Source organism: Mesoplodon densirostris, chromosome 10, assembly GCF_025265405.1.
Source record: "Mesoplodon densirostris isolate mMesDen1 chromosome 10, mMesDen1 primary haplotype, whole genome shotgun sequence".
Taxonomy (NCBI): Eukaryota; Metazoa; Chordata; class Mammalia; order Artiodactyla; family Ziphiidae; genus Mesoplodon; species Mesoplodon densirostris.
The window spans coordinates 61,021,332-61,049,228 of NC_082670.1; the positions used below are offsets into that span (position 1 = coordinate 61,021,332).

Consider the following 27,897-nt stretch of genomic DNA (forward strand, 5'->3'; position numbering starts at 1 on the left):
AACAGATAAATGTATCTAATAGGTTTTGGTACTTGGCCTTTCTTTGTTCTTAACAGTTTTAAAATTTTAGTTTTCTGATCCTTTCTTTACAATGTTTCTTTCTTTTTCTTAGACTGCATCTATCCAAGCCATGAAATCTCCTGACAGTATTAATGGAAGTGAACCCACAACTCCTCAGGTCCGTTATTAATGTTACTTAAAAGAAAGAGCAAGTCATTTTAGGATGTCAGTCAATCAGTATTATTAGCATTTGACTTTACATTAAAACAGTGATGTCTGCACATTGATACATTGTCTATGGTAAATCCAGGTTTGTTGATGGTTTCTTGGAAAAAGTTTAAAATGAAAGCAATACATGTATATATATATCAGTCATGTAAGATTCCATTATTACTCATTTAAAAAACTAATGGCACTGAAGAGAAAACTTCGGAAAAAAAGACTGATTTTATAGTAAAAGATTATGGAGTAAATCATATTGAAAGACATGTTGAGTTACATATTCTGGAAGGGAGATGTGAAGAAAATGGGATTTCTTTTAAAGTTTGTTCTAAGGCAGAATATCTTACTACTAGAGAATTTAGTTTATCTTTGATTTTAAAAAGTTATTTGGAGAGTGGGGCTCATGTAACATTCTGTTGACTCCTTCCAAAAAAGAAAGAAAGAAATTCATTAAAAAAAACCTTAATGATAGCAGTGTCTGAGATGAACATTTATTTTCTTTGGCTTTAGTGATTATTATTATCATTAACCTGGCTATTCTCAACAGTCTCTGTGTAGAGCAATAACATTTCTGATTCTGTGAACCTGGAGCAGGAACATAGGCAATTTCTGAACTAAATCATGTAGGTTAAACATTCTAAAGTATTGTCTAGCTTTCCAAACTCCATGAACAGGTTACCTGTGAGCTGAGAGTCTCATTCTTTTCAGGGAGGCGGGTCAGGTTCTGGGCATAGTCCATGTCCCTGGGCCTTGAGCAGCATCCCCTAAGTCCTCTACAAATAAATCATTTTCTATTAGTGCCTTGAGGTAGGGGTAAAATATTGGGAGGCACCAATTTAAATGGTACTGGACAGATCCAGTGATCTTGAAGGAATATTAATTAGAATTAATTAGATAACCAGCTTTATGATCAAATTCAGGAGAGATTTAAGTTTAATTAAGGTGAAGAATGAACATGGGTGATATTTAGGAAGTTAATTGTGTTTATTGAGTTTACTGTGTGTCAGGCATTGTTAAGCATTTTATGTATATGATCTCATTTAATTCTCATAACAAGGAGACACCTTCACTCAGAGACTGTTTACTTTTATACAAATTTCTGACAAGTTGGTTGTTGGTTATTGTTAGCAAATTAGGAACAGTGGGTATCCCCAAAGTGGGTAGAATGCTTACTGTGGTTGGGCAGCAGGAAATCAGAGTTGACACCAAGGTAGAAGAGATGGTGAAAAGCAAGCCCAAGAGTTTATAAAGTGTAGCTGCCCGTGACCCCCTTACTACTGGGTAGAGCATCCTCTGTAAACCAATAGATTTTGGCACACAATGTAATGATTGTGGTGGGGATGTCATTAAAAAGGGTTACTCACTGTCCTTATTTAAGAAGGCAGAAAAGTGCAGTATACCTATCTCAGAAAATTTTCTGTTAAATAGTTAACTCTTAAATTGCTTAATGCAGTACATAAAATTCAGCTAATCAAAATGATTCTTCATTCATTTCCAAAGGAATGCAGGTAGTTGACATTTTACCTCAAACAGACTTATAAAACTCAGATATTTGAAAATAATTAGTGTATGCCACCATGTAATAGAGAAAAATATATTTTGCAAAACAGGTAGGTGTGAGCATTCATCCTTATCTGAGAAGCTGTGAAATAGTTTTATTGGATCATAGTTTTAGTGTTTTAGCAGTTTAGGATGAATCTAGGATCTAGTATTACCCTCTTACTGTATAGATGAGCTATCAGGCATGAAACTTTAAATTATTTGCCCAAAGACCAGTGGCTAGTTATTGATAGTGGGATTATCATAGATAGACAAAAACATCAGTCTACCCCACTATAATTTTTTGCCATGTATTGCCTCATTTAAGTTTATATGCTATTAAAACAAAATGAGAATAAACTAGTGGTTGCCGGAGCTGAGGAGGGTGGAGAGGATGGCGATATAGGTGAAGGGGATTGAGAGGTACAAACTTCCAGCTATAAAATAAATAAGTTACAGGGATGTAATGTACAGCACAGGGAATATAGTCAGTAATATTGTAATAACTTTGGTTTGTAATCTATAAAAATATCGAATTACTATGTTTTATGCCTGAAATGAACATAACATTGTAAGTCAACTATACTTTGGTAAAAACAATAAAAAGTGGGCTTCCCTGGTGGCGCAGTGGTTGAGAGTCCGCCTGCTGATGCAGGAGATACGGGTTTGTGCCCCGGTCTGGGAAGATCCCACATGCCGCGGAGCGGCTGGGCCCGTGAGCCATGGCTGCTGGGCCTGCGCGTCCGGAGCCTGTGCTCCGCAACGGGAGAGGCCACAACAGTGAGAGGCCCACGTACCGCAAAAAAAAAATAAATAAATAAAAAAAATAAAAAGTAACGACAGAATTTTGTTAAATTGAATAGAGCAAATCATAGGGATTTAAATGACCATTCTCATATGCTATTATTTTTTTTAACTATAGGAAAAAGTCTGGTTTTGAAAATCATTTATGATTTTTTTTTAAAGCAAGTCAACCTGTCAATTTTTTTTTAATGTATTTATTTATTTTAATTTTTAGCTGCTTCAGGTCTTAGTTGTGGCACGCAGACTTCTCTCTGGTTGGGGCGTGTGGGTTTTTTCTCTCTCTAGTTGTGGCACGTGGGCTCTGTAGTTTGCAGCACACGGGCTGTCTCCTTGAGGCACACGAGCTCAGTAGTTGTGGCATGCGAGCTTAGTTGCCCCGCGGCATGTGGGATTTTACTTCCCTGACCAGGGATCGAACCTGCATCTCCTGCATTGGGAGGCGGATTCTTTACCACTGGACCACCAGGGAACTCCCTATGAGTTTTTTAAAAAAGAGAAATTATAGTAGTATAATTAAAATTTGAAATTTCTGTTGCCATTTTTTGAATACTGCTTTTAATTTTATTTTCAACAGTTATGAAAAATTTCAATCATACAGAAAAGTTGAAAGAACTTTATAAAGTGAACATGTGTATACCTACCACCTAGATTCTATCATTGATATTTTACTTTTCTTTTTTGGCTGCACTGCACGTGGAACTTCCCTGACCAGGGATTGAACCCATGCCCCCCGCAGTGGAAGCGCAGAGTCTTAACCGCCAGGGACCACCAGGGAAGTCCTGTACTTTTTTTTTTTTTAATCACAAATCTGTCCATATATTCATTCCTCTATTCATCCCTCAATCCATTTTATTTTTCTGATGCCTTTCAGAGTAAGTCACAGGCCACAGTACTAATGTTTTAGTATGTATATCATTATCTAGAGTTCAGTGTTTATAATTTCTATTTTGAAGTGAATTTTATATAAAATGAAATATACAAACCTCAAATGTACATTGACTGATTTGTACATCGACACATACATTTGACAAATGTGCCAAACCCAGGCACAGGTTATAGAAGATTATCAACACACCAGAAAGTTCCCTTATGGTCCTCCCTCTCAGAGACAACGTGTTGTAATTTTTTTCCACCATACAACACATTAGTTTTGCTTACTTTAGAACTTTATATAAGTGACCTTATAAGTATGTGCTCTTTTGTGGAAGACTTCTTTCACTCAGCATTATGTTTTTGAAATTTCATCCATGTTGTGGTTATCAGTAGTTTGTTCCTTTCTATTGCTGTGTAGGATTCGTTTGAATGAATATTCTGTAGTTATTTACCTATCGATGGACACCTGGGCTGTTTCCAGTTTTCTGCTATTAACAATAAAACTATCATGAATGTTATTGTAGAAATCTTGTGGATGTATGTTTTCATTTTTTTCTTCTTGAGTGTTACTGATTATGTATTAATGCTTTTTGATGATTTCTAGAATAAGATATGCTATATATAAAAAGTGATACATATCGTTTTGATCAAGCATTGAGTATTTAAAGATCCCCCATTAGATCATCATTATCATATTGCCAGTTAAGGTTCAGCTGAACAAATGTGTAATAACTACATACTTTGTGGAAAGCACTGAGGCAAGACTACAGAGATAGAGAATATGAATTCTGTTCTAAAAGAGCATAAAGTCTGGGGTGAGGGTGTGTGTGGCAGATACAATGATAAGAAAATGTATTTAGTGCTTCCTGCATATGAGGCACTATTTTAAATGCTTTTACCCATTTAATCCTCATAGCAACCTACTAGAGTAGTGTTGATTTATAGATGAGGAAATTGAAACAAAGAGGTCCTAAATCTAGTAAATGGTAAAGCTGGGATTCAAATCATGGAGTTTTGGTCAGAGTCTGAGTCTTAACCACTGTGCTGTATTGTCTCTGTAGTTGTTCTAAGGCATAAACAATTCAGTTAGTTGTTATATCAGCAAGTAAGTAACTAATGGTGAGTCAGAATGCAGTATGTGCTCCAGTAGTGGTCCTGGTAAAGTGCTTAGGCCATTAAGAAGGGTTGTTTCTGATGGGTGAGATCTGAGGTTTCCTGGAAGAGCAGAAACTTGAGCTCACTTTTGAAGGATGTCTGAGTTTCCACGCGCAGGGAAAGTTTGGGTGATAGTACAGAGGCACACAAGGATGCATTTGTTCAGGGAACAGGAAGTTACCTGTTGGAACTCAAGTTTTTGTTACATGAAGAGAAATGGGTCTTGGGAAGTGAGAACCTTGAGTATAAGCTAAGGATTTTGAACTTTATATTTCGTGGGAGTTCAGTTTAGGAATTGGAATGAAATGATCTGAATTATGTTTTAAAAAGACAATCCTGGTGACCATATGGCAGGGGCAGATTGGTAGGTAAGAGATTTGAGGCAAGAGAACAGAAGGCTGCTACAGATATGCAGCTGGTAGAGGCTAAAAGTCTGAACAGCAGCACTGTTGGGGAAATAAAAAGGAGGAATGCAAACAAGGTAAAGTTGGGGAGACAGAAAGGAGCTAAAAGTAACTCTGTGTTCATTTATTTTCATTTATACATTTCTCCTTCTCTAACCCCCATCAGCTTTTTAAAAAATGAGTTATAAATCAGTGAATATCTTTGGTACCAGAAACCTGACAATAGTTGGAGCCAATGGGAGTTTAGTTTTTCACATAGCAGAAGGGCTAGAGACAGACAGTCATTAAAGACCCTTCTCCGTTTGGCTTCTTGTCCTCCCCCCCTCCTTTACCTTCTCATCCTCCCCACTGCCTTTCACCCTCACAGTTACAAGTTTGGCCTCCAGGAATTGCATCTCCATTGTTGACAGGACAAAAGGCATATTCCTTTTTATCAGGAAAATAATATCTCTCTTAGAAGGTTCCATCCATTTTTTTTTTTTTTTTGGCCACACCACGCAGCTTGTGGGATCTTAGTTCCCCGACCGGGGACTGAACCCGGGCCCCAGCACTGAAAAGCACGGAGTCCTAACCCCTGGACCGCCAGGGAACTCCCGAAGGTTCCATCCTTTAGATTCCCACTTATAGTGTACATTATTGGCTGAACTTAGGCACAGGGCCCACTCCTGGCTGAAACAGAGTCTGGGAAAAGCTAATTTAAAAAAATCCTTTAATTGAAATGTAATAAATATATCACAATGTAATAATGTATACAGAAAAGTATCATATATTCCTTATACAATTTACTGAATTTTCACAAACCAAACACAACTTTGTAACCAGCACCCAAAATCAAGAAACAGAAATTACCAGCACCCCAGAAGCCCTTGTGCTCCCTTCTGCTCTCACCTCCCCCCTACCAGGGGTAACCACTATCCTGACTTCTAACTCTATAGATTAATTTTGCCTGTTTCTGACTTTATGTAAATGAAATCAATAGTGGTTATTCTTTTGTGTCTGGCTTCTTTTGCTTACTAACTCTGTTAGTGTTAGTGAGGTTCATCTGTATTCTTGCTTGTGGCTGTAAATCTTTAATTCTCATCACTGTCTAGTATTCTGTTAGTGAGCAGATGACACTTGACTTATCCCATCTGTTACTGATAGGCATCAGCAGTGGTTTCAGGTTTGGCGCTATTTGAAACAGTGCTGCTGTGAACTTTCTAGCGTATATCTTTTGTTGAACATATTTATACATTTCTTTTTTTTTTTTTTTGCTGTACTTTTTTTTGCCTCTCACTGTCGTGGCCTCTCCCGCTGCGGAGCACAGGCTCCAGACACGCAGGCCCAGCGGCCATGGCTTACAGGCCCAGCCACTCTGCGGTGTGTGGGATCTTCCGGGATCGGGGCGCGAACCCGTGTCCCCCGCATCGGCAGGCAGACTCTCAACTACTGCGCCACCAGGGAAGCCCTATACATTTCTATTGTGTATATACTTAGTAGTGAAATTGCTGTTCTGGAGAGTATGTGTGTGTTTACTTTTAGTAAATACTGGTAGTTTTCTGAAATGGAGTGTTCCACATCCTCACCAATACTTGGAATTTTCCATAGTTTTAATTTTAGCTATCCTGGTGGATATGTAGTAGTATATCATTATGGTTTTTATTTGTATTTGAGAAGGTGAATGTTTTAACCTGGCTGTATTGTCACCCTGCACGAAACTGGCATCTGGTGGAGAGGAAGAAGGGAGGATTGGATATCAGGTGATAGATAGTATTTATTGTTTAGCTCAAGCCAGTCATGATGCTAAGTGCTTCACATGTATTAATGTAGTACTCCTCACAAGTGCCTTACGAGATGAGTGCTGTTGTTTTCCCCAATTAACTTATGAAGAAACAGAGGCACAGAGGGGCTGTGTAACTTGCCCAAGGTCATATTGCCGGAGACTTGAGCCCAAGAAGCCTGGCTGCAGAGCCTGTGCTCTTAGCTACTGCATCTTATAACCAGAAGAGTCTGCCACATAAGCTTGCGTATAACATTCTTATTTGTAAGTTTGTCTTTTGTTTTGTTTTAGTCTTCTTTCTTTAATAATAATGATAATTGTTAATGTTTATTGAGTATTTGCTGCATTGTAAGCAATTTGCATGTACATATTAACTCATTCAGTCCTTGTGGCATCCATATGAGGTGGGTGGTATTATTATTACCATCATTATTATTTTTATCACCCCCATTTTAGAGAGGGGGAAACAAGACTAGCGAGGTTAAGTAACTTGGTCGGTGTCATGAACATCGTGGTGGAGCTGGGATTTAAACTTAGGCAGCCTTACTCAGCAGCCCACAGGCTGAATCACAACACTCAGACTTCCAAGCAGGGCTTCCCTGGTGGCGCAGTGGTTGAGAGTCCACCTGCCGATGCAGGGGACACGGGTTCGTGCCCCGGTCCGGGAAGATTCCACATGCCGCGGAGCGGCTGGGCCGGTGAGCCATGGCCGCTGGGCCTGCGCGTCCAGAGCCTGTGCTCCGCAACGGGAGAGGTCACAAGAGTGAGAGGCCCGCATACCGCAAAAAAAAAAACAACTCCCAAGCAGAGTAGATGTGACAGTTACTCAGTTTATGAGCTTCTGCAAATACATGTCTTTGAAATTGTTCATTACCTCCTGGCTCACCCTAAAATAACAACTGTTTCTAGTGTTATTCAAACTTACCTCACTTGTTTGTCCTGAGGCAATTTGCAAGGAGATTGTCTGTAAGAGCTGAAAAGCACTTTTTGCATGGGTCAGAAGTGGATGGTAATGGAATAGCGGTAAAGTGGTTCTTCAAGTTTTTGAGCGTGAGGGTCCCTCCTTTCCCTTAAGACTTTCTCTACCCCACCCCAGTATAAAGGTAAAACTTGCACATTATGAAAAAAAAATAATTGGAAAATACAGGAAAATAGAAAAATTAAAATAAAAATCACCTAAAATCTTACCACCCAGACCCACTCACTGTTAACTTTTGGTGTTTGTCCTTTAACAACCTGATTCTAAGGGTGTTTGTGTAAACATGCATACAAATTCAAAAGTATATGTAACTACGTTAAATCAAAATGAGTTTACAGTGTATATGTAATTTTATAACCTGAGTTTTCCCATTAATAGTATGTCTTGAACCTGGTTACATACATTGTGGTTTATATAATGTATCCTCTAGTGGTGAACGTTTGGGTTGTTACCACTTTTTACTGTTATGAACGTCCTGTGATATATCTGTGCATATGCAGGGGGTGGGGCCCTCTTACTCCCACCTTGCCAAATACTATTATTAAATCTCTAAAATCTATGAGTAAAGTATTCCTGGTCTGAATTTTTGTTTTTTCTTGTATATTAAAGAGAATCTTTTTGTTTTCCTGTAATCTTTGCCTATATATGACCTCAGTCTCCCCTGAGCATTTCATTCCTGGCATCTTTGAGATCTTGCAGTGACCCTGTTGCACTAATGAGAATGAGTTTCTAGGAAACACCTGCAGTACTGACTGCTGTCACGTGAACAAAAAAATGCAACTTACAATAATGCAGGTTATTGAATTATTTTCCATTGCTATTGTTCAAAATAATGCATCATTATTAATATTAATATTCTAATTAAGAGAACAGCCCTTGCTTATCACTGTTTCTAACATCAGACTTACTGATCCGTGTAGAGGGACTCTAGCTCAGACTTTTTAATGGTCCTCCATGATTTTTTAATGCTTATTTTTATTGCCGGTAGACAGTGGTAAGTAGAGCAGAGTTGGATATCCCTAGTCAGCTCTGCCTGACATTCTGTTATTGAGCAAAATGGGTTCACTAAACATTACCCTCTGCCCGAGAAGAGTGATGAGGAATCTGCGCAGGCCTTCATGCAGACTCCAGATGCAGCCACACACTTCACACTTCGCAGTACATACCCACATTTTAGGCACTGGGTGTATACTGGTGGTATAGATGACCACTGCCTCCAAGGGTCTTACAGTTTAGTAGACAGATCTCACAGCACACCTGTGAGGTTGGCTGGGAAAGTATGGCTTCCTTCTTTTTACAGATGTGCAAGCTGAAGGGAAGTGACTTAGTGAAGGTCATTCCACTGCTTGGTGACAGACCTGGGACCTACACCCCAGTCCTCTGACTCTAGGTCCAGCGCCTTTTCACAAATAAACAGGTGTCTTCTTGTTTTTCAGAAAACAGTGTATTGTGTAAAATGTCAGGAATATAAATTAAATGTGTTAGCTTTCTATAGATTATTGCTGGTGATTAGGGAATTATAGAAGTCTAAATATGTATTTTAACCCACATGTTCTGATGCGTTTTGGTTGCAGTCAGGTGACATGCAGTCTCTTGCACAGAAGCTCCAACTCCGGGTGCCTTCCGTTGAGTCTTTGTTTCGGAGTCCAATGAAGGAATCTCTATTCCGATCTTCCTCTAAAGAGTCTTTGGTACGAACGTCTTCTAGAGAGTCCCTGAATCGACTTGACCTGGACTCTTCTGCTGCCACCTTTGATCCACCCTCTGATATGGAGAGTGAGACCGAAGATTCACTAGGGAATTTAGACAGTCTCAGCAAAGAACATTTGATCCAGTGGTTGCGAAGAATGGAACGGAGGTTGAATGGCTACAAAGGAAAATGTTCTGAGGTAAGAGCATGACTTTTTTGTTGGTATGAAAAGTCCCTCCCCGTATTCTCTAATTCATATTACTCTCTGGCCTTTATGCCTGTCGTTGGCTGAACTGTCAATTCCCTGGCTGCGCTGGATACTGATGGGGGATAGTTTGTGGCAGTATCTAATTAAAGACCTTCAGTGGTACTGAGGCCCTTTGACAATACTCGTAGTAAAATTTTGGAGCAGATTGTTGCCCTTAGCCTTTTGATTCTCACATTCTGTGCCCCTCTCTCCAGGCTTGCTTGGACACCCAGCTCAGAGTTCATTGTCTTTCCTCCTCACATCCCTTCCCTTGTTCATCTTCTAAGTGTCGTGGCTCCAAAATGACCTCTTCTGCCAACCAGATTCCATTATTTCTGACCCCAAATATGTGCACATTTGGTGCATTCTCATTGGACCTACATTTACAATTTGCCTCAAGTGAATCTTTTAACTGCTGGAGCCCTTCACAATGTTTGGTCTAAGAGAGGAAGGAAGTGGTGCTGCTCCTTCGCTTCTTTCGTTCCTTTAGGAACATGGCGCCTTCCCTTTGGGCTGATTGTATTAGTTGCCTTCGCTGTCCTGTGCAGTTAAAACGTTCTTCCTCCGGAAAGCCTTTCTGGACAGAGTTGCCTGTGGCTTCCTTTTTTAAACAAACAAACAAACAAACAAACAAAAACCCATGGGCTTCTCTGGTGGCGCAGTGGTTAACAATCCGCCTGCCAGTGCAGGGGATGCTTGTTCGAGCCCTGGTCCGGGAGGATCCCACGTGCTGCGGAGCAGCTGGGCCCGTGCACCACAGATACTGAGCCTGCGAGCCACAGCTACTGAGCTCGCGTGCTACAACTACTGAAGCCCGCGCGCCTAGAGCCCGTGCTCCGCAACAAGAGAAGACACCACAATGAGAAGCCCGCGCACTGCAACGAAGAGTAACCCCCACTCGCTGCAACTAGAGAAAGCCCGAGCACAGCAACGAAGACCCAACAGCCAGAAATAAATAAAAAATAAATAAAATTTTTTTAAAAACCATAATATTTTATTGTCTTAATGCTGATAAATCAGCATTGTAGTTAATTTTAATTAATGAATAATAAAGTTCAAGGTTAGAGTATAAAGTTAGCTATTACTTCTATTTCCAATTTGGCTGTAATATGGGTAGTTTTACCCTGCAGCCAAAAACAACCAAAAAAACTCCTAGATGAAATATATAAAATATCTTTCTAAAAGTACAAAGTGCTCCCCTCTTTGTCTTCTCTGCACTGGGACCAGCTCTCCTGCCGTGGCCTCTCATCTGAAAACGTATGCTTGTGCCAAGTTCGTCTCCACCTCCTCCTTGATCAAGAGAACCTCTCCACTACTGAGCTGATCACTGTCTACAGTGATGCTGAAACAAGAGGAGACACTGACAGATGAGAGCCACAGCAGCTTGGCAGCTGCGAGTCCCCTGACCACCTCACTTATTCCTAGCCACACCTCCCAAACCAGTGCCATTTCAAGGAACATTGACACGGAAACCAAGTTCATTGGAGCTGGGGCTGCCACAGTAGGGGTGGCTGGCTCTGGGGCTGGAATTGGGACTGTGTTTGGTAGCCTCATCATTGGTTATGCCAGGAACCCTTCTCTGAAGCAACAGCTCTTCTTCTGCGCCATTCTGGGCTTCTGCACTCTCAGAAGCCATGGGGCTCTTTTGCCTGATGTTGGCCTTTCTCATCCTCTTCGCCATGTGAAGGAGCCGTTTCCACCTCCCATAGTTCTTTCTCTTGTGTCTCGTCTGCCCTGTATGTTCCTTTTCCTGTACCTCCCCAGGCAGCCTGGGGAGAGTGATTGGCTCAGTGTTTGACAGAGGGAAGACAAATGAATACTGTATTAATAAGAGAGAAAAAAAAGTACAAAGTGCTGACAAAATAGGAAGGAATTATTAGGTTAAATTCTGTTGGCTAGCTGGAACCCAGAGATGTACACAGGGCATTAAGGTCATGTATCTCATAAGGCACATGTGGAATCAGGCAACTTTTTTCTTTAAATTTAAAAAAAAAATTTTTATTTTTTATTTCTGTCAAAGTTAATAATGGTCCTGAATTTGTTTGTTTAGGTTTATGTTATTTTCACTAACCCATGGCTTTTAAGTTTGAAGCTTGGGCAGCCGTATAGTTAGTATTTAAATGTACAAGACACTATGCATTTTATGTGTATGGTGCCATTTAATTTTGCACCATCTCTGTGAAGTAGCTATTTATTATCTCTGTTTTGCAGAGTAGAGATTAAAGACTCATAGAGAGTTACTCATAGAGATTAAGTAACTTGCTTATAGTCACACAGGTAGCAGTTGACAGACTCTGCATTGATTCTAGGTCTTTCTGGTTGTTTCCGCTATTCTGTACTACCTCAGGTAAAGCTGTGTGGCTTTTTAGGGATGAAAAGAGCCCATCGTCTTTGTCTCCACCTTTCCTTGCTACTGTAGGTACCGAGGATGGTAGTGCTGTAAGTGCCATCTGACTGTTGTGTTACTCTTCCACTCCCACTCCTCCCCCCACCCCTCACCCCCACCTTGAGTACCGGTTTCCTAACTGGTCTTAAGTAATAAGAAGGGGAGGATCCTGGTTTAAGGCCGAATTTTGGTTTTTTACATCCTTATCCCTATCACTGGACTCGCCTTCCATTGCTGCCTGCCTCTTGACATCAGTAGACACATTCAAGGGCACACAGCAGCCTTCCAAGGAAAATGGCAAGACCAGAATCAGGAGTGCTTTCTCCTGAAGCTGCAACCTGTCTCTTCAGAGCCCACTAGCACCTCTAAAGTGGGTCCAAATAATTCGGTGGAGCCATGTGCTTAGCCTTCCGATGAGAAATGCTATATAATTTATAGGTTTAAAGGTTAATTACTCTGTAATTTCATCAAGTTTTGCTAGAATGTTTAAATATCATTTTTAGGTTAAATGGTTAAATATCTCTTCAGGACCTGACATAGCAGTTTTCCTCTGTTGGTTGTGAGTTGCTTCCCTCAGATTTTCATAGAGCCACAGTCACAGGTCCTACACCAGAGGAACTTTTAGAGATCAGTTACATGATCTATTACGGCCCAAAGCAAAAAATCACCTGAGGAGCTAGTCAAAACACACATTGTTGTCTCTCCGCCCTCCCTCTGCTTCTCATTCAGTTAGTTTGGGGTGGGGCCCAAGAATTTGTTTCTAGCAGGCTCCCAGGTGATGCTTTTGCTAATGGTATTGATCTGTGACCACAGTTTGAGTAACCTTTAAGCAAGTTGTCTCTAATCCCCACCTATAAATTACGTACTGAAATTTAAAGAGGTGTGTGTGTGTAAGGTGAGATCAAATGGAGATTTAATATCTTTCTTTATAAAGTCATTACACTTTATTTTTTAGAAATACATTTCCTATGTTATTTAGTTTCAACTGCATGTACATCTAACTAGGTTGAATTGTCTATAAAGGATTGCTTCGATTTATTTTCTGACTTTCATAATGAGATGTTTTAGCAGAGTTTAGAATAATTAATTGCATTTATGTAGGAATGACTGATGTTATTAGTGATTTTTTTTCTTTATTTTAGCTTGTTACAGCTTATCAGACTCTTCAGAGAGAGAAGAAAAAGCTACAAGTAAGTGATTTGTTGGCTGTTATATTGATTCATATATAATTTTAAAAATAGAAAGGTTCTTTTAATAAGATAGTTCTAACACTCACTTTTAATAATTCTTCATATGACCAAAGTATTTAAGCTGTTTTACCATTGGGGATTTTGATCAAGAGAATGATTAAGAAATCTCAGATATTTAACCTCTGGTAGGGATGGGCTTCTTTCAGTTCTGGATCCCTGCAGTGTGTAAGAGGTTTGGATTTAAGGCATGTTTGCCTCTTTCAAGCATCATTCCTGGTGTGCCAGTGTGCAGGGTGCATCTTTGTTTTAGTGGTAAAGAGATGTACAACTTCGAAGCTTTCCCTTCTACTTTTTAAACACTTGCAGAGATCTCTGTTTCTTATTATGTCAGGGTCCAAAAACAAGCATCATGTCTATTTCCTGAGGCTGCTGCGTGTAAAGCCCTTGGTTAAGTGTGTGGAGAGAAGAAGCTATTATAGCTCTTCTGGTGACTCACCTCCACCCCTCTATGTCATCCTGTTCATGACTGGAAATTTCCCAACAGGCATCTCAGGTGATAATTCACATGTCAGAGCTAAGGGGAAATACCCACTCCAGTTCACATGGTGCTGTGTTATTTATAAAATGCAGATAGTCTTATTTTTTACAATAAAAGTCATTTAAAACAGTTAGCGTCTTGTCCCATTTAAAGACACTAATTATATAACCAAGAAGTTATTTGTAAAGTGAGATTTGGTCAAATTAGATTCCCCGTGTACATTATTTTAAAACACCGAATCTGCCGTAAATATTAGTCTCCTTTGAGTACGACATTAAATTTTCTGGCTTTGGTCTGGAATATAATCAACTGAGAATGATAACACCAGTTACTTATTGCCGATTCAGTGTTCTAATTGTCCATAACAAGTGTGCAAATTAGATTATTACAAATAAAGTTTTTAGTTTAATATTTTCTTAAACATGTGGTCTATAGAAATTGTGGGTAGTTCTCATTTAATCCATTTTACTATTAATATTCCATAAATTCATTCTCAAAAGGTCATTTTATTCCTAAATTCTGTGAGTACTTTGCTTGTGTTTCTATGAATTGTCTTACGGATTTTTATTTCGAGATTACATAATTATACCACGAGGTGGCAGTAGAGAGTTTGGGTTGCATAGTTGCAAAAGTAAAGGGTGTTGGAGATAAAATTCAATGATTTGTGATCTTTTAAACTTGCTTTTCACTACTATGTCATGTGGTTGTTTGAACCAGCTTCTTTTTCCTTTTAAATTAAAGGGTATATTAAGTCAGAGTCAGGATAAAGCACTTCGGAGGATTGGAGAGTTAAGAGAGGTAAGTTGTGACTAGTACTTTGAGAAGAGTAACTAAATCTCTCATATTTATCAGAACTATTGTATGTATTTGGATAGTTTCATATCTACTACATTAGTTACAGGGAAAATTAACCAGTCCAAGCTACAAGAACAGGGATCAATTCTTATAGTTTTTATTTGTGTGGTTTCCCTAACATCTGTTGGTGGAATTACAGGCAGACCTAGTTGTTGTTGTTTTTTAACATCCTTATGGGTGTATAATTGCTTTACATTGTTGTGTTAGTTTCTGCTGTATAACAAAGTGAATCAGCTATATGCATACGTATATCCCCATATCTCCTCCCTCTTGCGTCTCCCTCCCACCCTCCTTATCCCACCCCTCTAGGTGGTCGGTCACAAAGCACCGAGCTGATCTCCCTGTGCCATGCAACTGCTTCCCACTAGCTATCTATTTTACATTTACATGTAGTGTATATATGTCTATGTTACTCTCTTACTTCGTCCCAGCTTACCACTTCCCCCTCCTCGTGTCCTCAAGTCCATTCTCTACGCCTGTGTCTTTATTCCTGTCCTGCCCCTAGGTTCATCAGAATCATTTTCTTTTTAGATTCCATATGTATGTTAGCATACGGTATTTGTTTTTCTCTTTCCAACTTACTTCACTCTGTATGACAGACTCTAGGTCATCCACCTCACTACAAATAACTCAATTTCGTTTCTTTTTATGGCTGAGTAGTATTCCATTGTATATATGTGTATGCCACATCTTATCCATTCATCTGTTGATGGACACTTAGGTTGCTTCCATGTACTTACTGGCTATTGTAAATAGTGCTGCAATGAACATTGTGGTACATGATTCTTTTTGAATTATGGTTTTCTAAGGGTATATGCCCAGTAGTGGGATTGCTGGGTCATATGGTAGTTCTCTTTTTAGCTTTTTAAGGACCCTCCATACTGTCCTCCATAGTGGCTGTACCAATTTACATTCCCACCAGCAGTAAAAGAGGGTTCCCTTTTCTTTACACCCTCTCCAGCACTTATTGTTTGTAGATTTTTTGATGATGGCTATTCTGACTGGTGTGAGGTGATACCTCATTGTAGTTTTGATTTGCATTTCTCTGATGATTAGTGATGTTGAGCATCTTTTCATGTGTTTGTTGGCAATCTGTATATTTTCTTTGGAGAAATGGCTATTTCGGTCTTCTACCCATTTTTGGATTGGGTTGTTTGTTTTTTGATATTAAGCTGTATGAGCTGTTTGTATATTTTGGAGATATCTTTGTCAGTTGCTTCATTTGCAAATATTTTCACCCATTCTGAGGGTTGTCTTTTCGTCTTGTTTAAGTTTTCCTTTACTGTGCAAAAGCTTTTAACTTTCATTAGGTCCCATTTGTTTATTTTTGTTTTTATTTCCATTTCTCTAAGAGGTGGTTCAAAAAGGATTTTGCTGTGATTTATGTTAGAGTGTTCTGCCTATGTGCTCCTCTAAGAGTTTTATAGTGTCTGGCCTTACGTTTAGGTCTTTAATCCATTTTGAGTTTATTTTTGTATATGGTGTTAGGAAGTGTTCTAATTTCATTCTTTTACATGTAGCTGTCCAGTTTTCCCAGCACCACTTATTGAAGAGGCTGTCTTTTCTCCATTGTATATTCTTGCCTCCTTTATCAAAGATAAGGTGACCATATGTGTGTGGGTTTATCTCTAGGCTTTCTATCCTGTTTCACTGATCTATATTTCTGTTTTTGTGCCAGTACCATACTGTCTTGATTACTGTAGCTTTGTAGTATAGTCTGAAGTCAGGGAGCCTGATTCCTCCAGCTCCGTTTTTCTTTCTCAAGATTGTTTTGGCTATTCAGGGTCTTTTGTGTTTCCATACAGATTGTGCAATTTTTTTTCTAGTTCTGTCAAAAATGCCATTGGTAGTTTGATAGAGATTGCATTGAATCTGTAGATTGCTTTGGGTAGTAAAGTCATTTTCACAATGTTGATTCTTCCAATCCAAGAACATGGTATATCTCTCCATCTGTTTGTATCATCTTTAATTTCTTTCATCAGTGTCTTATTATAGTTTTCAGCATACAGGTCTTCTGTCTCCTTAGGTAGGTTTATTCCTAGATATTTTATTCTTTTTGTTGCAATGGTAAATGGGAGTGTTTCCTTAATTTCTCTTTCAGATTTTTCATCATTAGTGTATAGGAATGCAAGACATTTCTGTGCATTAATTTTGTATCCTACTACTCTACCAAATTAATTGATTAGCTCTAGTAGTTTTCTGGTAGCATCTTTAGGATTCTCTATGTATAGTATCATGTCATCTGCAAAGAGTGACAGTTTTACTTCTTCTTTTCCAATTTGGATTCCTTTTATTTCTTTTTCTTTTCTGATTGCTGTGGCTAAAACTTCCAAAACTATGTTGAATAATAGCAGTGAGAGTGGGCAACCTTGTCTTGTTCCTGATCTTAGAGGAAATGGTTTCAGTTTTTCACCATTGAGAATGATGTTGGTTGTGGGTTTGTCATATATGGCCTTTATTATGTGGAGGTAGGTTACCTCTATGCCTACTTTCTGGAGAGTTTTTATCATAAATGGGTGTTGAATTTTGTCAAAAGCTTTTTCTGCATCTATTGAGATGATCATACGGTTTTTATACTTGAATTTTTAATATGGTGTATCACATTCATTGATTTGCATATATTGAGGAATCCTTGCATTCCTGGGATAAACCCCACTTGATCATGGTGTATGATCCTTTTACTGTGCTGTTGGATTCTGTTTGCTAGTATTTTGTTGAGGATTTTTGCATCTCTGTTCATCAGAGATATTGGCCTGTAGTTTTCTTTTTTTGTGGCATCTTTGTCTGGTTTTGGTATCAGGGTGATGGTGGCCTCCTAGAATGAGTTTTGGAGTGTTCCTCCCTCTGCTATATTTTGGAAGAGTTTGAGAAGGATAGGTATTAGCTCTTCTCTAAATGTTTGATAGAATTCACCTGTGAAGCCATCTGGTCCTGGGCTTTTGTTTATTGGAAGATTTTAAATCACAGTTTCAATTTCAGTGCTTGTGATTGGTCTGTTTATATTTTCTGTTTCTTCCTGGTTCAGTCTCAGAAGGATGTGCTTTTCTAAGAATTTGTCCATTTCTTCCAGGTTTTCCATTTTATTGGCATATAGTTGCTTGTAGTAATCTCTCATGATCTTTTGTATTTCTGCAGTGTCAGTTGTTACTTCTCCTTTTTCATTTCTAATTCTGTTGATTTGAGTCTTCTCCTTTTTTTCTTGATGAGTCTGCCTAATGGTTTATCAATTTTGTTTATTTTCTCAGAGAACCAACTTTTAGTTTTCTTGATCTTGGCTATTGTTTCTTTTATTCCTTTTTCATTTATTTCTGATCTGATCTTTATGATTTCTTTCCTTCTGCTAACTTTGGGTTTTTTGGGGTTTTTTCTTCTTTCTCTGATTGCTTTAGGTGTAAGTTTAGGTGGTTTATTTGAGACTTTTCTTGTTTCTTGAAGTAGGATTGTATTGCTATAAACTTTCCTGTTAGAACTGCTTTTGCTTCATCCCATAGGTTTTGGGTTGTCATGTTTTCATTGTCATTTGTTTCTAGGTATTTTTTGATTTCCTCTTTGATTTCTTCATGATCTCTTGGCAGTATCTAGTAGCATATCGTTTAGCCTCCACGTGTTTGTAATTTTTACAGTTTTTTTCCTGTAATTGATATCTAGTCTCATAGTGTTGTGGTCAGAAAAGATACTTGATACAATTTCAATTTTCTTAAATTTACCAAGGCTTTTTTTGTGACCCAGGATATGGTCTATCCTGGAGAATGTTCCATGAGCACTTGAGAAGAAAGTGTATTCTGTTGTTTTCAGATGGAATGTCCTATAAATATCAGTTAAGTCCATTGAGTTTAATGTGTCATTGAAAGCTTGTGTTTCCTTATTTATTTTCATTTTGGATGATCTGTCCATTGGTGAAAGTGGGTGTTAAAGTCCCCTACTATGATTGTGTTACTGTCGATTTCACCTTGTATGGCTGTTAGCATTTGCCTTATGTATTGGGGTGCTCTTATGTTGGGTGCATAAATATTTACAGTTGTTATATCTTCTTCTTGGATTGATCCCTTGATCATTATGTAGTGTCCTTCTTTGTCTCTTGTAATAGTCTTTATTTTAAAGTCTATTTTGTCTGATATGAGAATTGTTACTCCAGCTTTCTTTTGATTTCCATTTGCATGGAATATCTTTTTCCATCCTCTCACTTTCAGTCTGTATGTGTCCCTAGGTCTGAAGTGGGTCTCTTGTAGACAGTATATATACGGGTCTTGTTTTTGTATCCATCCATCCAGTCTATGTCTTTTGGTTGGAGCATTTAATCCATTTACATTTAAGGTAATTATCGATATGTATGTTCCTATTACCATTTTCTTAATTGTTTTGGGTTTTTTTTTTTTTTTTTTTTTTTTTTTTTGCGGTACGCGGGCCTCTCACTGTTGTGGTCTCTCCTGTTGCGGAGCACAGGCTCCGGACGCACAGGCTCAGCGGCCATGGCTCACGGGCCCAGCCGCTCCGCGGCATGTGGGATCTTCCCGGACTGGGGCGCAAACCCGTGTCCCCTGCATTGGCAGGCGGACTCTCAGCCCTGCGCCACCAGGGAAGCCCTCTTGGGTTGTTTTTTATAGGTCTTTTCCTTCTCTTGTGTTTTCTATCTAGAGAATTTCCTTTAGTATTTGTTGTAAAGCTGGTTTGGTGGTGCTGAATTCTCTTAACTTTTGCTTATCTGTAAAGCTTTTAATTTCTGCATCAAATCTGAATGAGATATTTGCTGGGTAGAGTAATCTTGGTTGTAGGTTTTTCCCTTTCATCACTTTAAATATGTCCTGCCACTCCCTTCTGGCTTGCAGAGTTTCTGCTGAAAAATCAGCTGTTAACCTTATCGGGATTCTGTTGTATGTTATTTGTTGCTTTTCCCTTGCTGCTTTCAGTATTTTTTCTTTGTATTTAATTTTTGATAGTTTGATTAATATGTGTCTCAGCATGTTTCTCTTTGAGTTTATCCTGTAGGGTACTCTCTGTGCTTCCTGGACCTGATTGACTATTTCATTTCCCATGTTAGGGAAGTTTTTGACTATAATGTCTTCAAGTATTTTCTCAGATACTTTCTTTTTCTCTTCTTCTTCTGGGACCCCTATAATTCGAATGTTGGTGCGTGAATGTTGTCCCAGAGGTCTCTGAGGCTGTCCTCAATTCTTTTCATTCTTTTTTCTTTATTCTGTTCCCTGGCAATTATTTCCACCATTTTATCTTCCAGCTCACTTATCCATTCTTCTGCCTCAGTTATTCTGTTATTGATTCCTTCTAGAGTATTTTTTTGTGTGTGTGGTTTGCGGGCCTCTCACTGCTGTGGCCTCTCCTGTTGCGGAGCACAGTCTCCAGACACGCAGGCTCAGCGGCCATGGCTTACGGGCCCATCTGCTCTGCGGCACGTGGCATCTTCCCGGACCGGGCACGAACCCGTGTCCCCTGCATCGGCAGGCGGGCTCCCAACCACTGTGCCACCAGGGAAGCCCTAGAGTATTTTTAATTTCAGTAATTGAAATTGTGTTGTTCATCACTGTTTGTTTGCTCTTTAGTTCTTCTAGATCCTTGTTAAATGTTTCTTGTGTTTTCTCCATTCTGTTTCCGAGATTTTGGATCATCCTTAATATCATTAATTACTCTGAATTCTTTTTCATGCAAGTTGCCTTTTTTGTCTTCATTTATTTGGTCTTGTAGATTTTTACCTTGCTCCTTCATCTGTAACAAATTTTTATGTCATTCCTTTTTTTTTTTTTTTTTTTTTTTTTTGATGGCTGGTGTTGTATTCCTGTCTTATTGGTTGTTTGGCCTGAGACATTCAGCACTGGAGTTTGCAGGCAGTTGGATAGAGCTGGATCTTGGTGCTGAGATGAGGACCTCTGGGAGGCCTCACTCCGATTGATATTCCCTGGGGTCTGAGGTTCTCTGTTAGTCCAGGGGTTTGGACTCGGACCTCCCACCACCACAGGAGCTGGGGCTGACCTCCGGCCTGGGAACCAAGATCCCACAAGCTTCGTGGCACAGTGAAAAAAAAAAAAAAAAAAGAAAGAAAGAAAGAAAGAAAAAAGGAACAGTACAATGTCAAAGAATAGAAGACAAAATAAAATTAGAAAGATAAAAAATATAAGAGGAAATAAAACTATACCTGAAACAACTGCAACAAGGTAAAGTAAAACCACAACAGAACAAAGAAAAAAAGGCGGGGGTGAGAAGCCAAAAGGAGAGATCACCAGTCGCTGGGGATTCCTCCTGTCCCCTTAGGTGTCCATGGTCCCTGACCGGTACCTGGTCAGTGCCCTAGTTATGAGGAGGCGCGAATTCTGTGTCCTGCTAGTACGCCATCTTGACTCCACCCCACCAGACCTAGTTTTATTGCACTTCACTTTATTATGCTTCAGAGATCCTGACTTTTTACAGATTGAAGTTTTGTGGCAACCTTGCATTGTCAGATGATGATTAGTATCTTTTAGCGATAAAATATTTTTTAAATTAAGGTTTGTACATTTTTTAAAAAGCAGAATGCTGTTGCACACTTAGTAGATTATAGTGTAAACATTACTTTTATATGCACTGGGAAACCAAAAAATTTGTGTGACTTGCTTTATTGCAGTACTTACTTTATTGTGTTGGTCTGGAACTGAATCCACAGTACCTCCAAGGTGTGCCTGTAATGATCTAAGAATGTCTTATTTAGCTATAGTGTATCATTTGCCTGCATAAACAGTCAGTGGCAACTTCTAAGGCTAACCTGTCCCTTCTATTAGGTATTTCAGGATCTTTTTGTTTTTCCTAACCAACAATCTTTTTGGTGAAGTAAAATGAAAATTATGTTCATTGTAATTTGGGGGTGGTTAACAGACTCTTGCAGCTATAATGGGGCTAGGGATAGAGGTGGTGAGAAATGGTCAGATTGCTATATGCTTTGAGAGTTTGCTGTTGATTGGACATGGGGGAAAAGAGAGAGTCAAAATTGACCCCAAGAATTTGGGCTTGAGTGACAGCGAATGGTGGCATCGTTTACTGAGATAGGGAATAGTGGGAGAAGATTAGGTTTTTTGGGAGAAAAATCAGGGTTTGATTTTGCCTGGCTTCAGAGTTTGGAAGTACTATCACATGGAAGAAGGATTAGATTTGTTCTTAGTGACCCTAGGGGTCTAATCAGAACTTCCTGAAAGTGGAAATTAACCCCAGATACTAGGGTCTAGTTCTGGAGCTAGTGAGATCTCTATCATGGTGGTGTTGGACAGCTGGCTAGCCAGCCTGTGGGCTGTAGTCAGGATATAAGTTGACAGTTCTTAAGTTCCTTTATAACTGTGGTCTTTATTGTTTATGAAATACTTATTGGTTGAATAGTTTAATGTAGCAGGAGGAGGGAGAAGGGGACATGATTAAAAGATGTTTCTGGGGAATTCCCTGGTGGTCTAGTGGTTAGGATTCAGTGCTCTCACTGCCATGGCCTGGGTTCAATTCCTGGTTGGGGAACTGAGGTCCTGCAAGTCGTGAGGCAAGGCCAAAAAAAAAAGATGCTTTTGTTGTATCCAAGGACTTCTTACCCTAAGATGAGGAGATGAAAACATTCAAAACCTGAAAATCATAATATAAATTGAGAAGTTTTTGTGGGCTGGTAGGGATGCCATTAACAGAGTCTAGTATGATAGAATGTAGAAAATTATTTGGAAGAAATGAATTGTAAAGAAAGTAAAGGACTGCATTGCTATTAAGGAGATGTGCAGCTGGTCCTTACTAAAGAATTGGCCTGTGCAGAGTCATGGGTGGGGAGACAGTGCTTTCCAGACTTTTGGATTTCAGGGACTGAGAAATTAATTACCTTCCAGCTCCTTCCAGAAATGGGGGAAAGGAGACTTGTCATAGGGCTACTTTTATTTTTTTCAAGTGAGGAGATGGAGAATAAGGAACCAGATTCTTTTATTGTCATTATTTCATGCAAGAAAGTTGTTTTTTTTTAATAATAAAAAAAGTTAGGAAGGACACAGTCTCAGAATAAAGTACAGTTGTTCAGATGAAAGAAATTTGGATCTAAGAAAAACGTGTCTTGATCTGAAGACCAGCATTTGGAGACTCCTACTGCCGGAGAAGGTCAAGCCAGGAGTCTGTAGTGAGAGGAACAGTAAATGTGCTGAGATCTTGGGGCCATGTGGGTGTGGGGAAGAGTAGAGGACAGTTAGTACCTCAGTGTTTTGAGAATTAGTAAGTTTGAAGCAATTCAGGAAGAAGGCATTGCTTATAAGTCCTTGAAAGTAGTGTTTGAGGAAAGTTTTCTAGCAAATGTGTGAGGGATGGATTAAATCAGAGGTAGACTTGAGGTAAGAATTCTCTCTAGAAGGCTACTAAAGGAGATTAATCATCAAAATTATTAGAGATTGGGATTATGGTTTTGGATGTGGAAAAAGGACCTAAACATTGTAGAGAAAGTAATGAAGGAATCTGGTTATATGCAGAGGTCAACAAAAGATAAGTAAAATGTGACTTTGAATATTTTGAGCTTAGAGAATTAGAAAAGTAGGAATCCCAGAAAAATTGTGGGGTTTTGATGGGATATCCACTATGTTCCAGGTGTTAATCTGCACCATTCTAATGGAGCAAGTGTAAAGGGAGAAGCCCCGAGGACACAGAACTGAGCCCAGAGGGATATCTGCCGAGAGAATCAGTGAAGGGCACAGTGGAAACTCTGAGAGACAGGAATATAGGTAGGAGCCCTGAAGCCACAGAAAGCAGGTTCCTCAGTTGAGGAGGTGATTATTAGTGACTGGTATAGTGGAGAGGTAAAGACCATTGGATTTAGTTAGGGAGGCTCATTAATGACTTAAGGAAAGCAGCATGTAAGGAAGTTGAAATTTCACTGTTTGGTGATCAACTAGGTCAACCTTTTCATTTGAGGAGGCCTCTGGTTTTGACTATTGATCACTTTCATGTATTGGGAGGAGGAAGTTTCTATTGATTATCTATTTAGTATATAACGATTCAGTTTTAGATCAAGTGAATATAAGATAGCACAAACGGTAAGATGTCTTAAAGTAGGATAAAATTTTACCTTTATCTTAAGTAACTAATTTTTTTAATCCTCTCTACATAATTATCAATTCAGCAGTGATTACAGATCTATAAGTATACTTTTTCTTCTTGGATTTTCATATTCTTTAAGGAACAGAATTACTTGTTGGGGTAAGTACTAATGTTTTAAATGCTGATTATTCTTTAATTATTGTTGCTGATACCTTACCTTAAGAGTAATGCAAATCTGGATTGATCGGTTTTTAAACTTTGAAAATTTCAGGTTTGTATTTTTTGTTTTATACTGAAAACTGCTTATGAATCCTTTACATTTTAGGAGCTCCAAATGGACCAGCAAGCAAAAAAACATCTCCAAGAGGAGTTCGATGCATCTTTAGAGGAAAAAGATCAGTATATCAGTGTCCTTCAGACTCAGGTAAAAAAAGAAGTGTGGAATTTTTGGATAAAGAAACATAAAGGGGTTTTGATGGGATATCTAATAGGTTCCAGATGTTTAAAAAATGGACCTAAAAAATTTATTTATTTATTTGGCTGCATCGAGTCTTAGTTGCGGCATGTGGGATCTTCACTGCAGCATGCAGGATCTTTCGTTGTGATGTGTGAACTTCTCTCTAGTTGTGGCTCGTTGGCTCCAGAGCATGCAGGCTTAGTTGCCCTGCGGCATGTGGGATCTTAGTTCCCTTACCAGGGATCGAACCCGCGTCCCCTGCATTGGAAGGCGGATTCTTAACCACTGGACCACCAGGGAAGTCCCAAATGGCCGATTTTTAAAACTCTTTGCTTTTCCTCAATTAATTTTAAGGATAATTTTTTATTTATTGTATTTTCTGGCTAAGATATCATTGAAAATAGCAAATATCAAAATCAGCAGCATTGGGAGTAAATTTTTTATTTTGATTTCCCCCCCTCCCCCATTATAGCAAAAAGGGTATCTTTTACTCTATTCCTTCTCTGTTTCAAGGAAAGCACTACTGCCAAAGTTTCTCTTGGTTTTTTTCTAATGGACATTTTTTTTTTTAGGTTTCTTTGCTGAAACAGCGGTTACGAAATGGCCCGATGAATGCTGATTTACCAAAACCACTCTCGCAGATGGAACCAGAGGCTGAATGCGTCACTAAAGAGAACACAGATGGTGATGTAGAGCCAGTAGGTAAGCTTCAGCTTGTCAGAAGTTTACGTTAAAAACCAGAGGAGGATGGTGAGAGATTCTAGGGCAGGAAGTAGTAGACATGGACTGAGGTAGAAGTAAAGTGTCCCTGACCCTAATATTTCCAGAAAGATTCAACTGAGTCAATTTTAAAGATCTTATTGACTTAATTAAACCATTCATGAATCAGGCAGTACCCCTTCTAGCAGATAGAAAAGAGCTCCTGGGAACTGTACAAAATGAAAGACTTTCATAAGCAGAAGGGAGTGGGACAAGGAAGTTATAGTAGCAAAAAGTGGATTGGTTGTGACAAGGTCCCTTTCTTTTAGGGAATGCAGGGGTCTGTCAGGCATGTGACCTCCCTAGTGTTGACCAGGTGATTCCTGATGCACTGGTTTCAGATTCCATTTCTGGGAGAGGCTGAAACTGTAATTAAGTCTCAGTTTGGTGATGCGGGGCTTAGCTTAAGCCTCCATTTTGGACCTATTTTTAGCAGATGCAAGAGTTTTGATGGTTTTTTGGGCTCTTTGTTTATTGTTTTCCAGGAGAAAGTGAGTAATTGTTTTGACACTTGAAAGTCTGTGAGTAGCACCACATTTTCATTGTAATTGAAATTCATTATATTATACTGTTTTACTGATAGCAGTAGCTAGATTTCATACAAAAAGGTTAAGTCTGCTCAAGATTAAGGAATATGCTCTTTGTCATTATTTGTCTCTTTTAGTTTTTAAGTATTATTGCTTACGTATTTCTACATTCAAAGATGCCAATATTTGCCCTGTTATTTGCTTTGTAATTGTAAAAGAAGGAATAGTTAAATTATGTTTTAAAATCCAACTGTAGCCCTCCCTACTCTTTGAGGCTTTGTGGTACCTATTTAGTAAACTTCCCATTTTTTATTTACTAGCTTTATCACAAAGAGATTTGTGATAAACTTTTGGTCCAGCCAGTGCTGGAATAAGGTGCTGAGCAGCCATTTATCTGAGCAACCAACCTGTAAGGGCTCCTGAAACACCCCTGGGCTATGTCATAAATGTAAGGAGATGGAGAAAGCTGTACTTGCCAGAACTCCTCTCTGGATGAGATTAGAATGCTTTGGAAGGAATACTTTAGTGATCCTTTGGGGATTGGCGCTAAGACATGGGAGGCACTTGTAAATAGCAAAAGATGGTCATCAAACTGTCTTTGAAGGAGGGTGGATTTAGTTAACATTAGTTAACTCTTGAGTGTTGTGTGCCATTTGGGTTGGGGTTGAACCACAGAAGAAGAGGTGAATGTACTACGCAGCTTCTTCAGCTGCAGATCACACAAATAGTGGCAGAGTAGAGGTTTGGAAGGGCACCCCTCTCTTCTCAATCTGGCTCAGAGTATAGCAGAGTATTGGAATGAGAACACGGTCCTGTGCACTAACAGAGTAGCTGTTCCCAGGGAGCCCTTAGATTCCTCACTGACTGCCCCTGCTTATGCTGCTTTGTTAATAGTGGGAGATGGAGCTTCTGCTAAAACACTGGAAATACTTCAGCAAAGAGTTAAGCGTCAAGAGAATCTACTGCAGCGCTGTAAGGAAACCATTCGGTCGCATAAGGAACAATGTATGCTGTTAACCAGTGAAAAAGAAGCCCTGCAAGAACAACTAGATGAAAGACTTCAAGAACTAGAAAAGATGAAGGTAAAAGAGAAAATGATTGTGGTTTAACGCAGCCCTGTGATGCTAGATCCACAGGCCCCAGCGTGGCCTGCACCTCCTCTGGAAAGCCTTCCCCCTTCCTCCGAGACAGCATGGAAAGGGCCCCTGAGTGCCCTGGGCTTCATAGCATTTACCATCCTTTTGACACATCCTGTGTTCTCTTCTCCTGTTAGACTTGTAGGAGTATTCAAATTAGAGAAAATGTTTAGAGTTCTCATATGAGGAGAAGCTTTATTAGAGATGGAAATGAATTTTTAAAATTTTTTTAGGAGCTTCATATGGCTGAGAAGACTAAACTTATCACTCAGTTGCGTGATGCAAAGAACTTAATTGAACAGCTTGAACAAGATAAGGTAAAACAACAAAACTTATGATACTAAAATTTGTCAAGGGGCACCCCAATTCATTTTTGGAAGCAATTGGAAGCATTCAGACTTCTGCTTTCCAAAATTATTACAGCTGCTTCCATGAAAAATCTTTTTGTTTTCATTTCTAGATTTATATAACCATTAGCATTAGTTTTGTATCATGTGAAGCTGAATCTGTGATTTCTTGATCCCAGTCAGCATTTTGATTTATAGATTAGAATACTGTTGCAAAAGAAATTTGTTTACAGAACATAACTACTTTTAGAGAAAAGTTAAATTATTTACAGTTAAGGCATTACTAAATGTGAATGATATAAGTATTGTCTTTCAAATATAATGGAAACAGATTAATCTCACAGATAAATTGCCTAAAAAGTAAAGAAGTGGTAATGTATATGTTAGCGTAAACAGAAATTTCTTCAAATAAACTTTAGAATGTATAAGTGAGATTGGCAGTTTAGAGTTGGAACAGCAACTTTAGCTATGGCAGCAAAGACAGCTAAAAAATTCATGGGCAAAACAGTTTTGACCAAAGCCTTTCAGCACCGGGTTCTTGGGTCCTTTTTTTAAAAGTAGCTTCCGGTTAGTTCCACATCATCCACCGTGTTCTTTAATATGGTACTTTATAGCTGCAGTATTTTAAGTGGCCATGTAATTAAGAACATGTTAGAGCTGTTCTGCTATTGAAATGTATTGGCAGTTTTTTCATCCTATTCATTTTGCTGGATTCTATTCCATAAACTTCATGAAGGCCTTCTTTAAAAAAAAACAAAAAACTTTGTATTATGAAAAACTTAAAACATTTACAAAAGTACAAAGATTAATAAAAGGAATTCCTGTGAACCCATCACCCAACTTCAACAGTTAACATCTCCTGGCTAAGTTTGTTTCATCTGTACATTCCCAGCCCCCAGTACCCTCATCCCAGGATTGTTTCAGAGCAAATCTAAGAAATCTTATCATTTCTTCCATAAGTATTTTAATGTATATTTAAAATAAAGGTCTTTTTTTAAAATAAAAA

The 27,897-nt window shown here is 38.9% G+C and overlaps 1 protein-coding gene and 1 pseudogene across 4 annotated transcripts in view; both read left to right on the top strand.

Moving 5' to 3' along the window:
- The window catches only part of GOLGA4 (golgin A4), a 111,696-nt gene that overhangs the window by 29,531 nt on the left and 54,268 nt on the right, over positions 1-27,897 (top strand). For 3 of the 4 annotated variants that reach the window (XM_060109167.1, XM_060109168.1, XM_060109170.1), the window contains 8 exons: positions 113-178; positions 9,310-9,624; positions 13,201-13,248; positions 14,528-14,584; positions 23,991-24,089; positions 24,695-24,824; positions 26,303-26,490; positions 26,778-26,861. In XM_060109167.1, coding sequence (XP_059965150.1) covers positions 113-178; positions 9,310-9,624; positions 13,201-13,248; positions 14,528-14,584; positions 23,991-24,089; positions 24,695-24,824; positions 26,303-26,490; positions 26,778-26,861 — 987 coding nt within the window. The remainder of the gene's footprint in view (positions 1-112; positions 179-9,309; positions 9,625-13,200; positions 13,249-14,527; positions 14,585-23,990; positions 24,090-24,694; positions 24,825-26,302; positions 26,491-26,777; positions 26,862-27,897) is intronic. The other variant, XM_060109169.1, reaches the window with a different exon arrangement.
- Positions 10,829-11,422, top strand: LOC132497250 (ATP synthase F(0) complex subunit C2, mitochondrial-like; annotated as a pseudogene).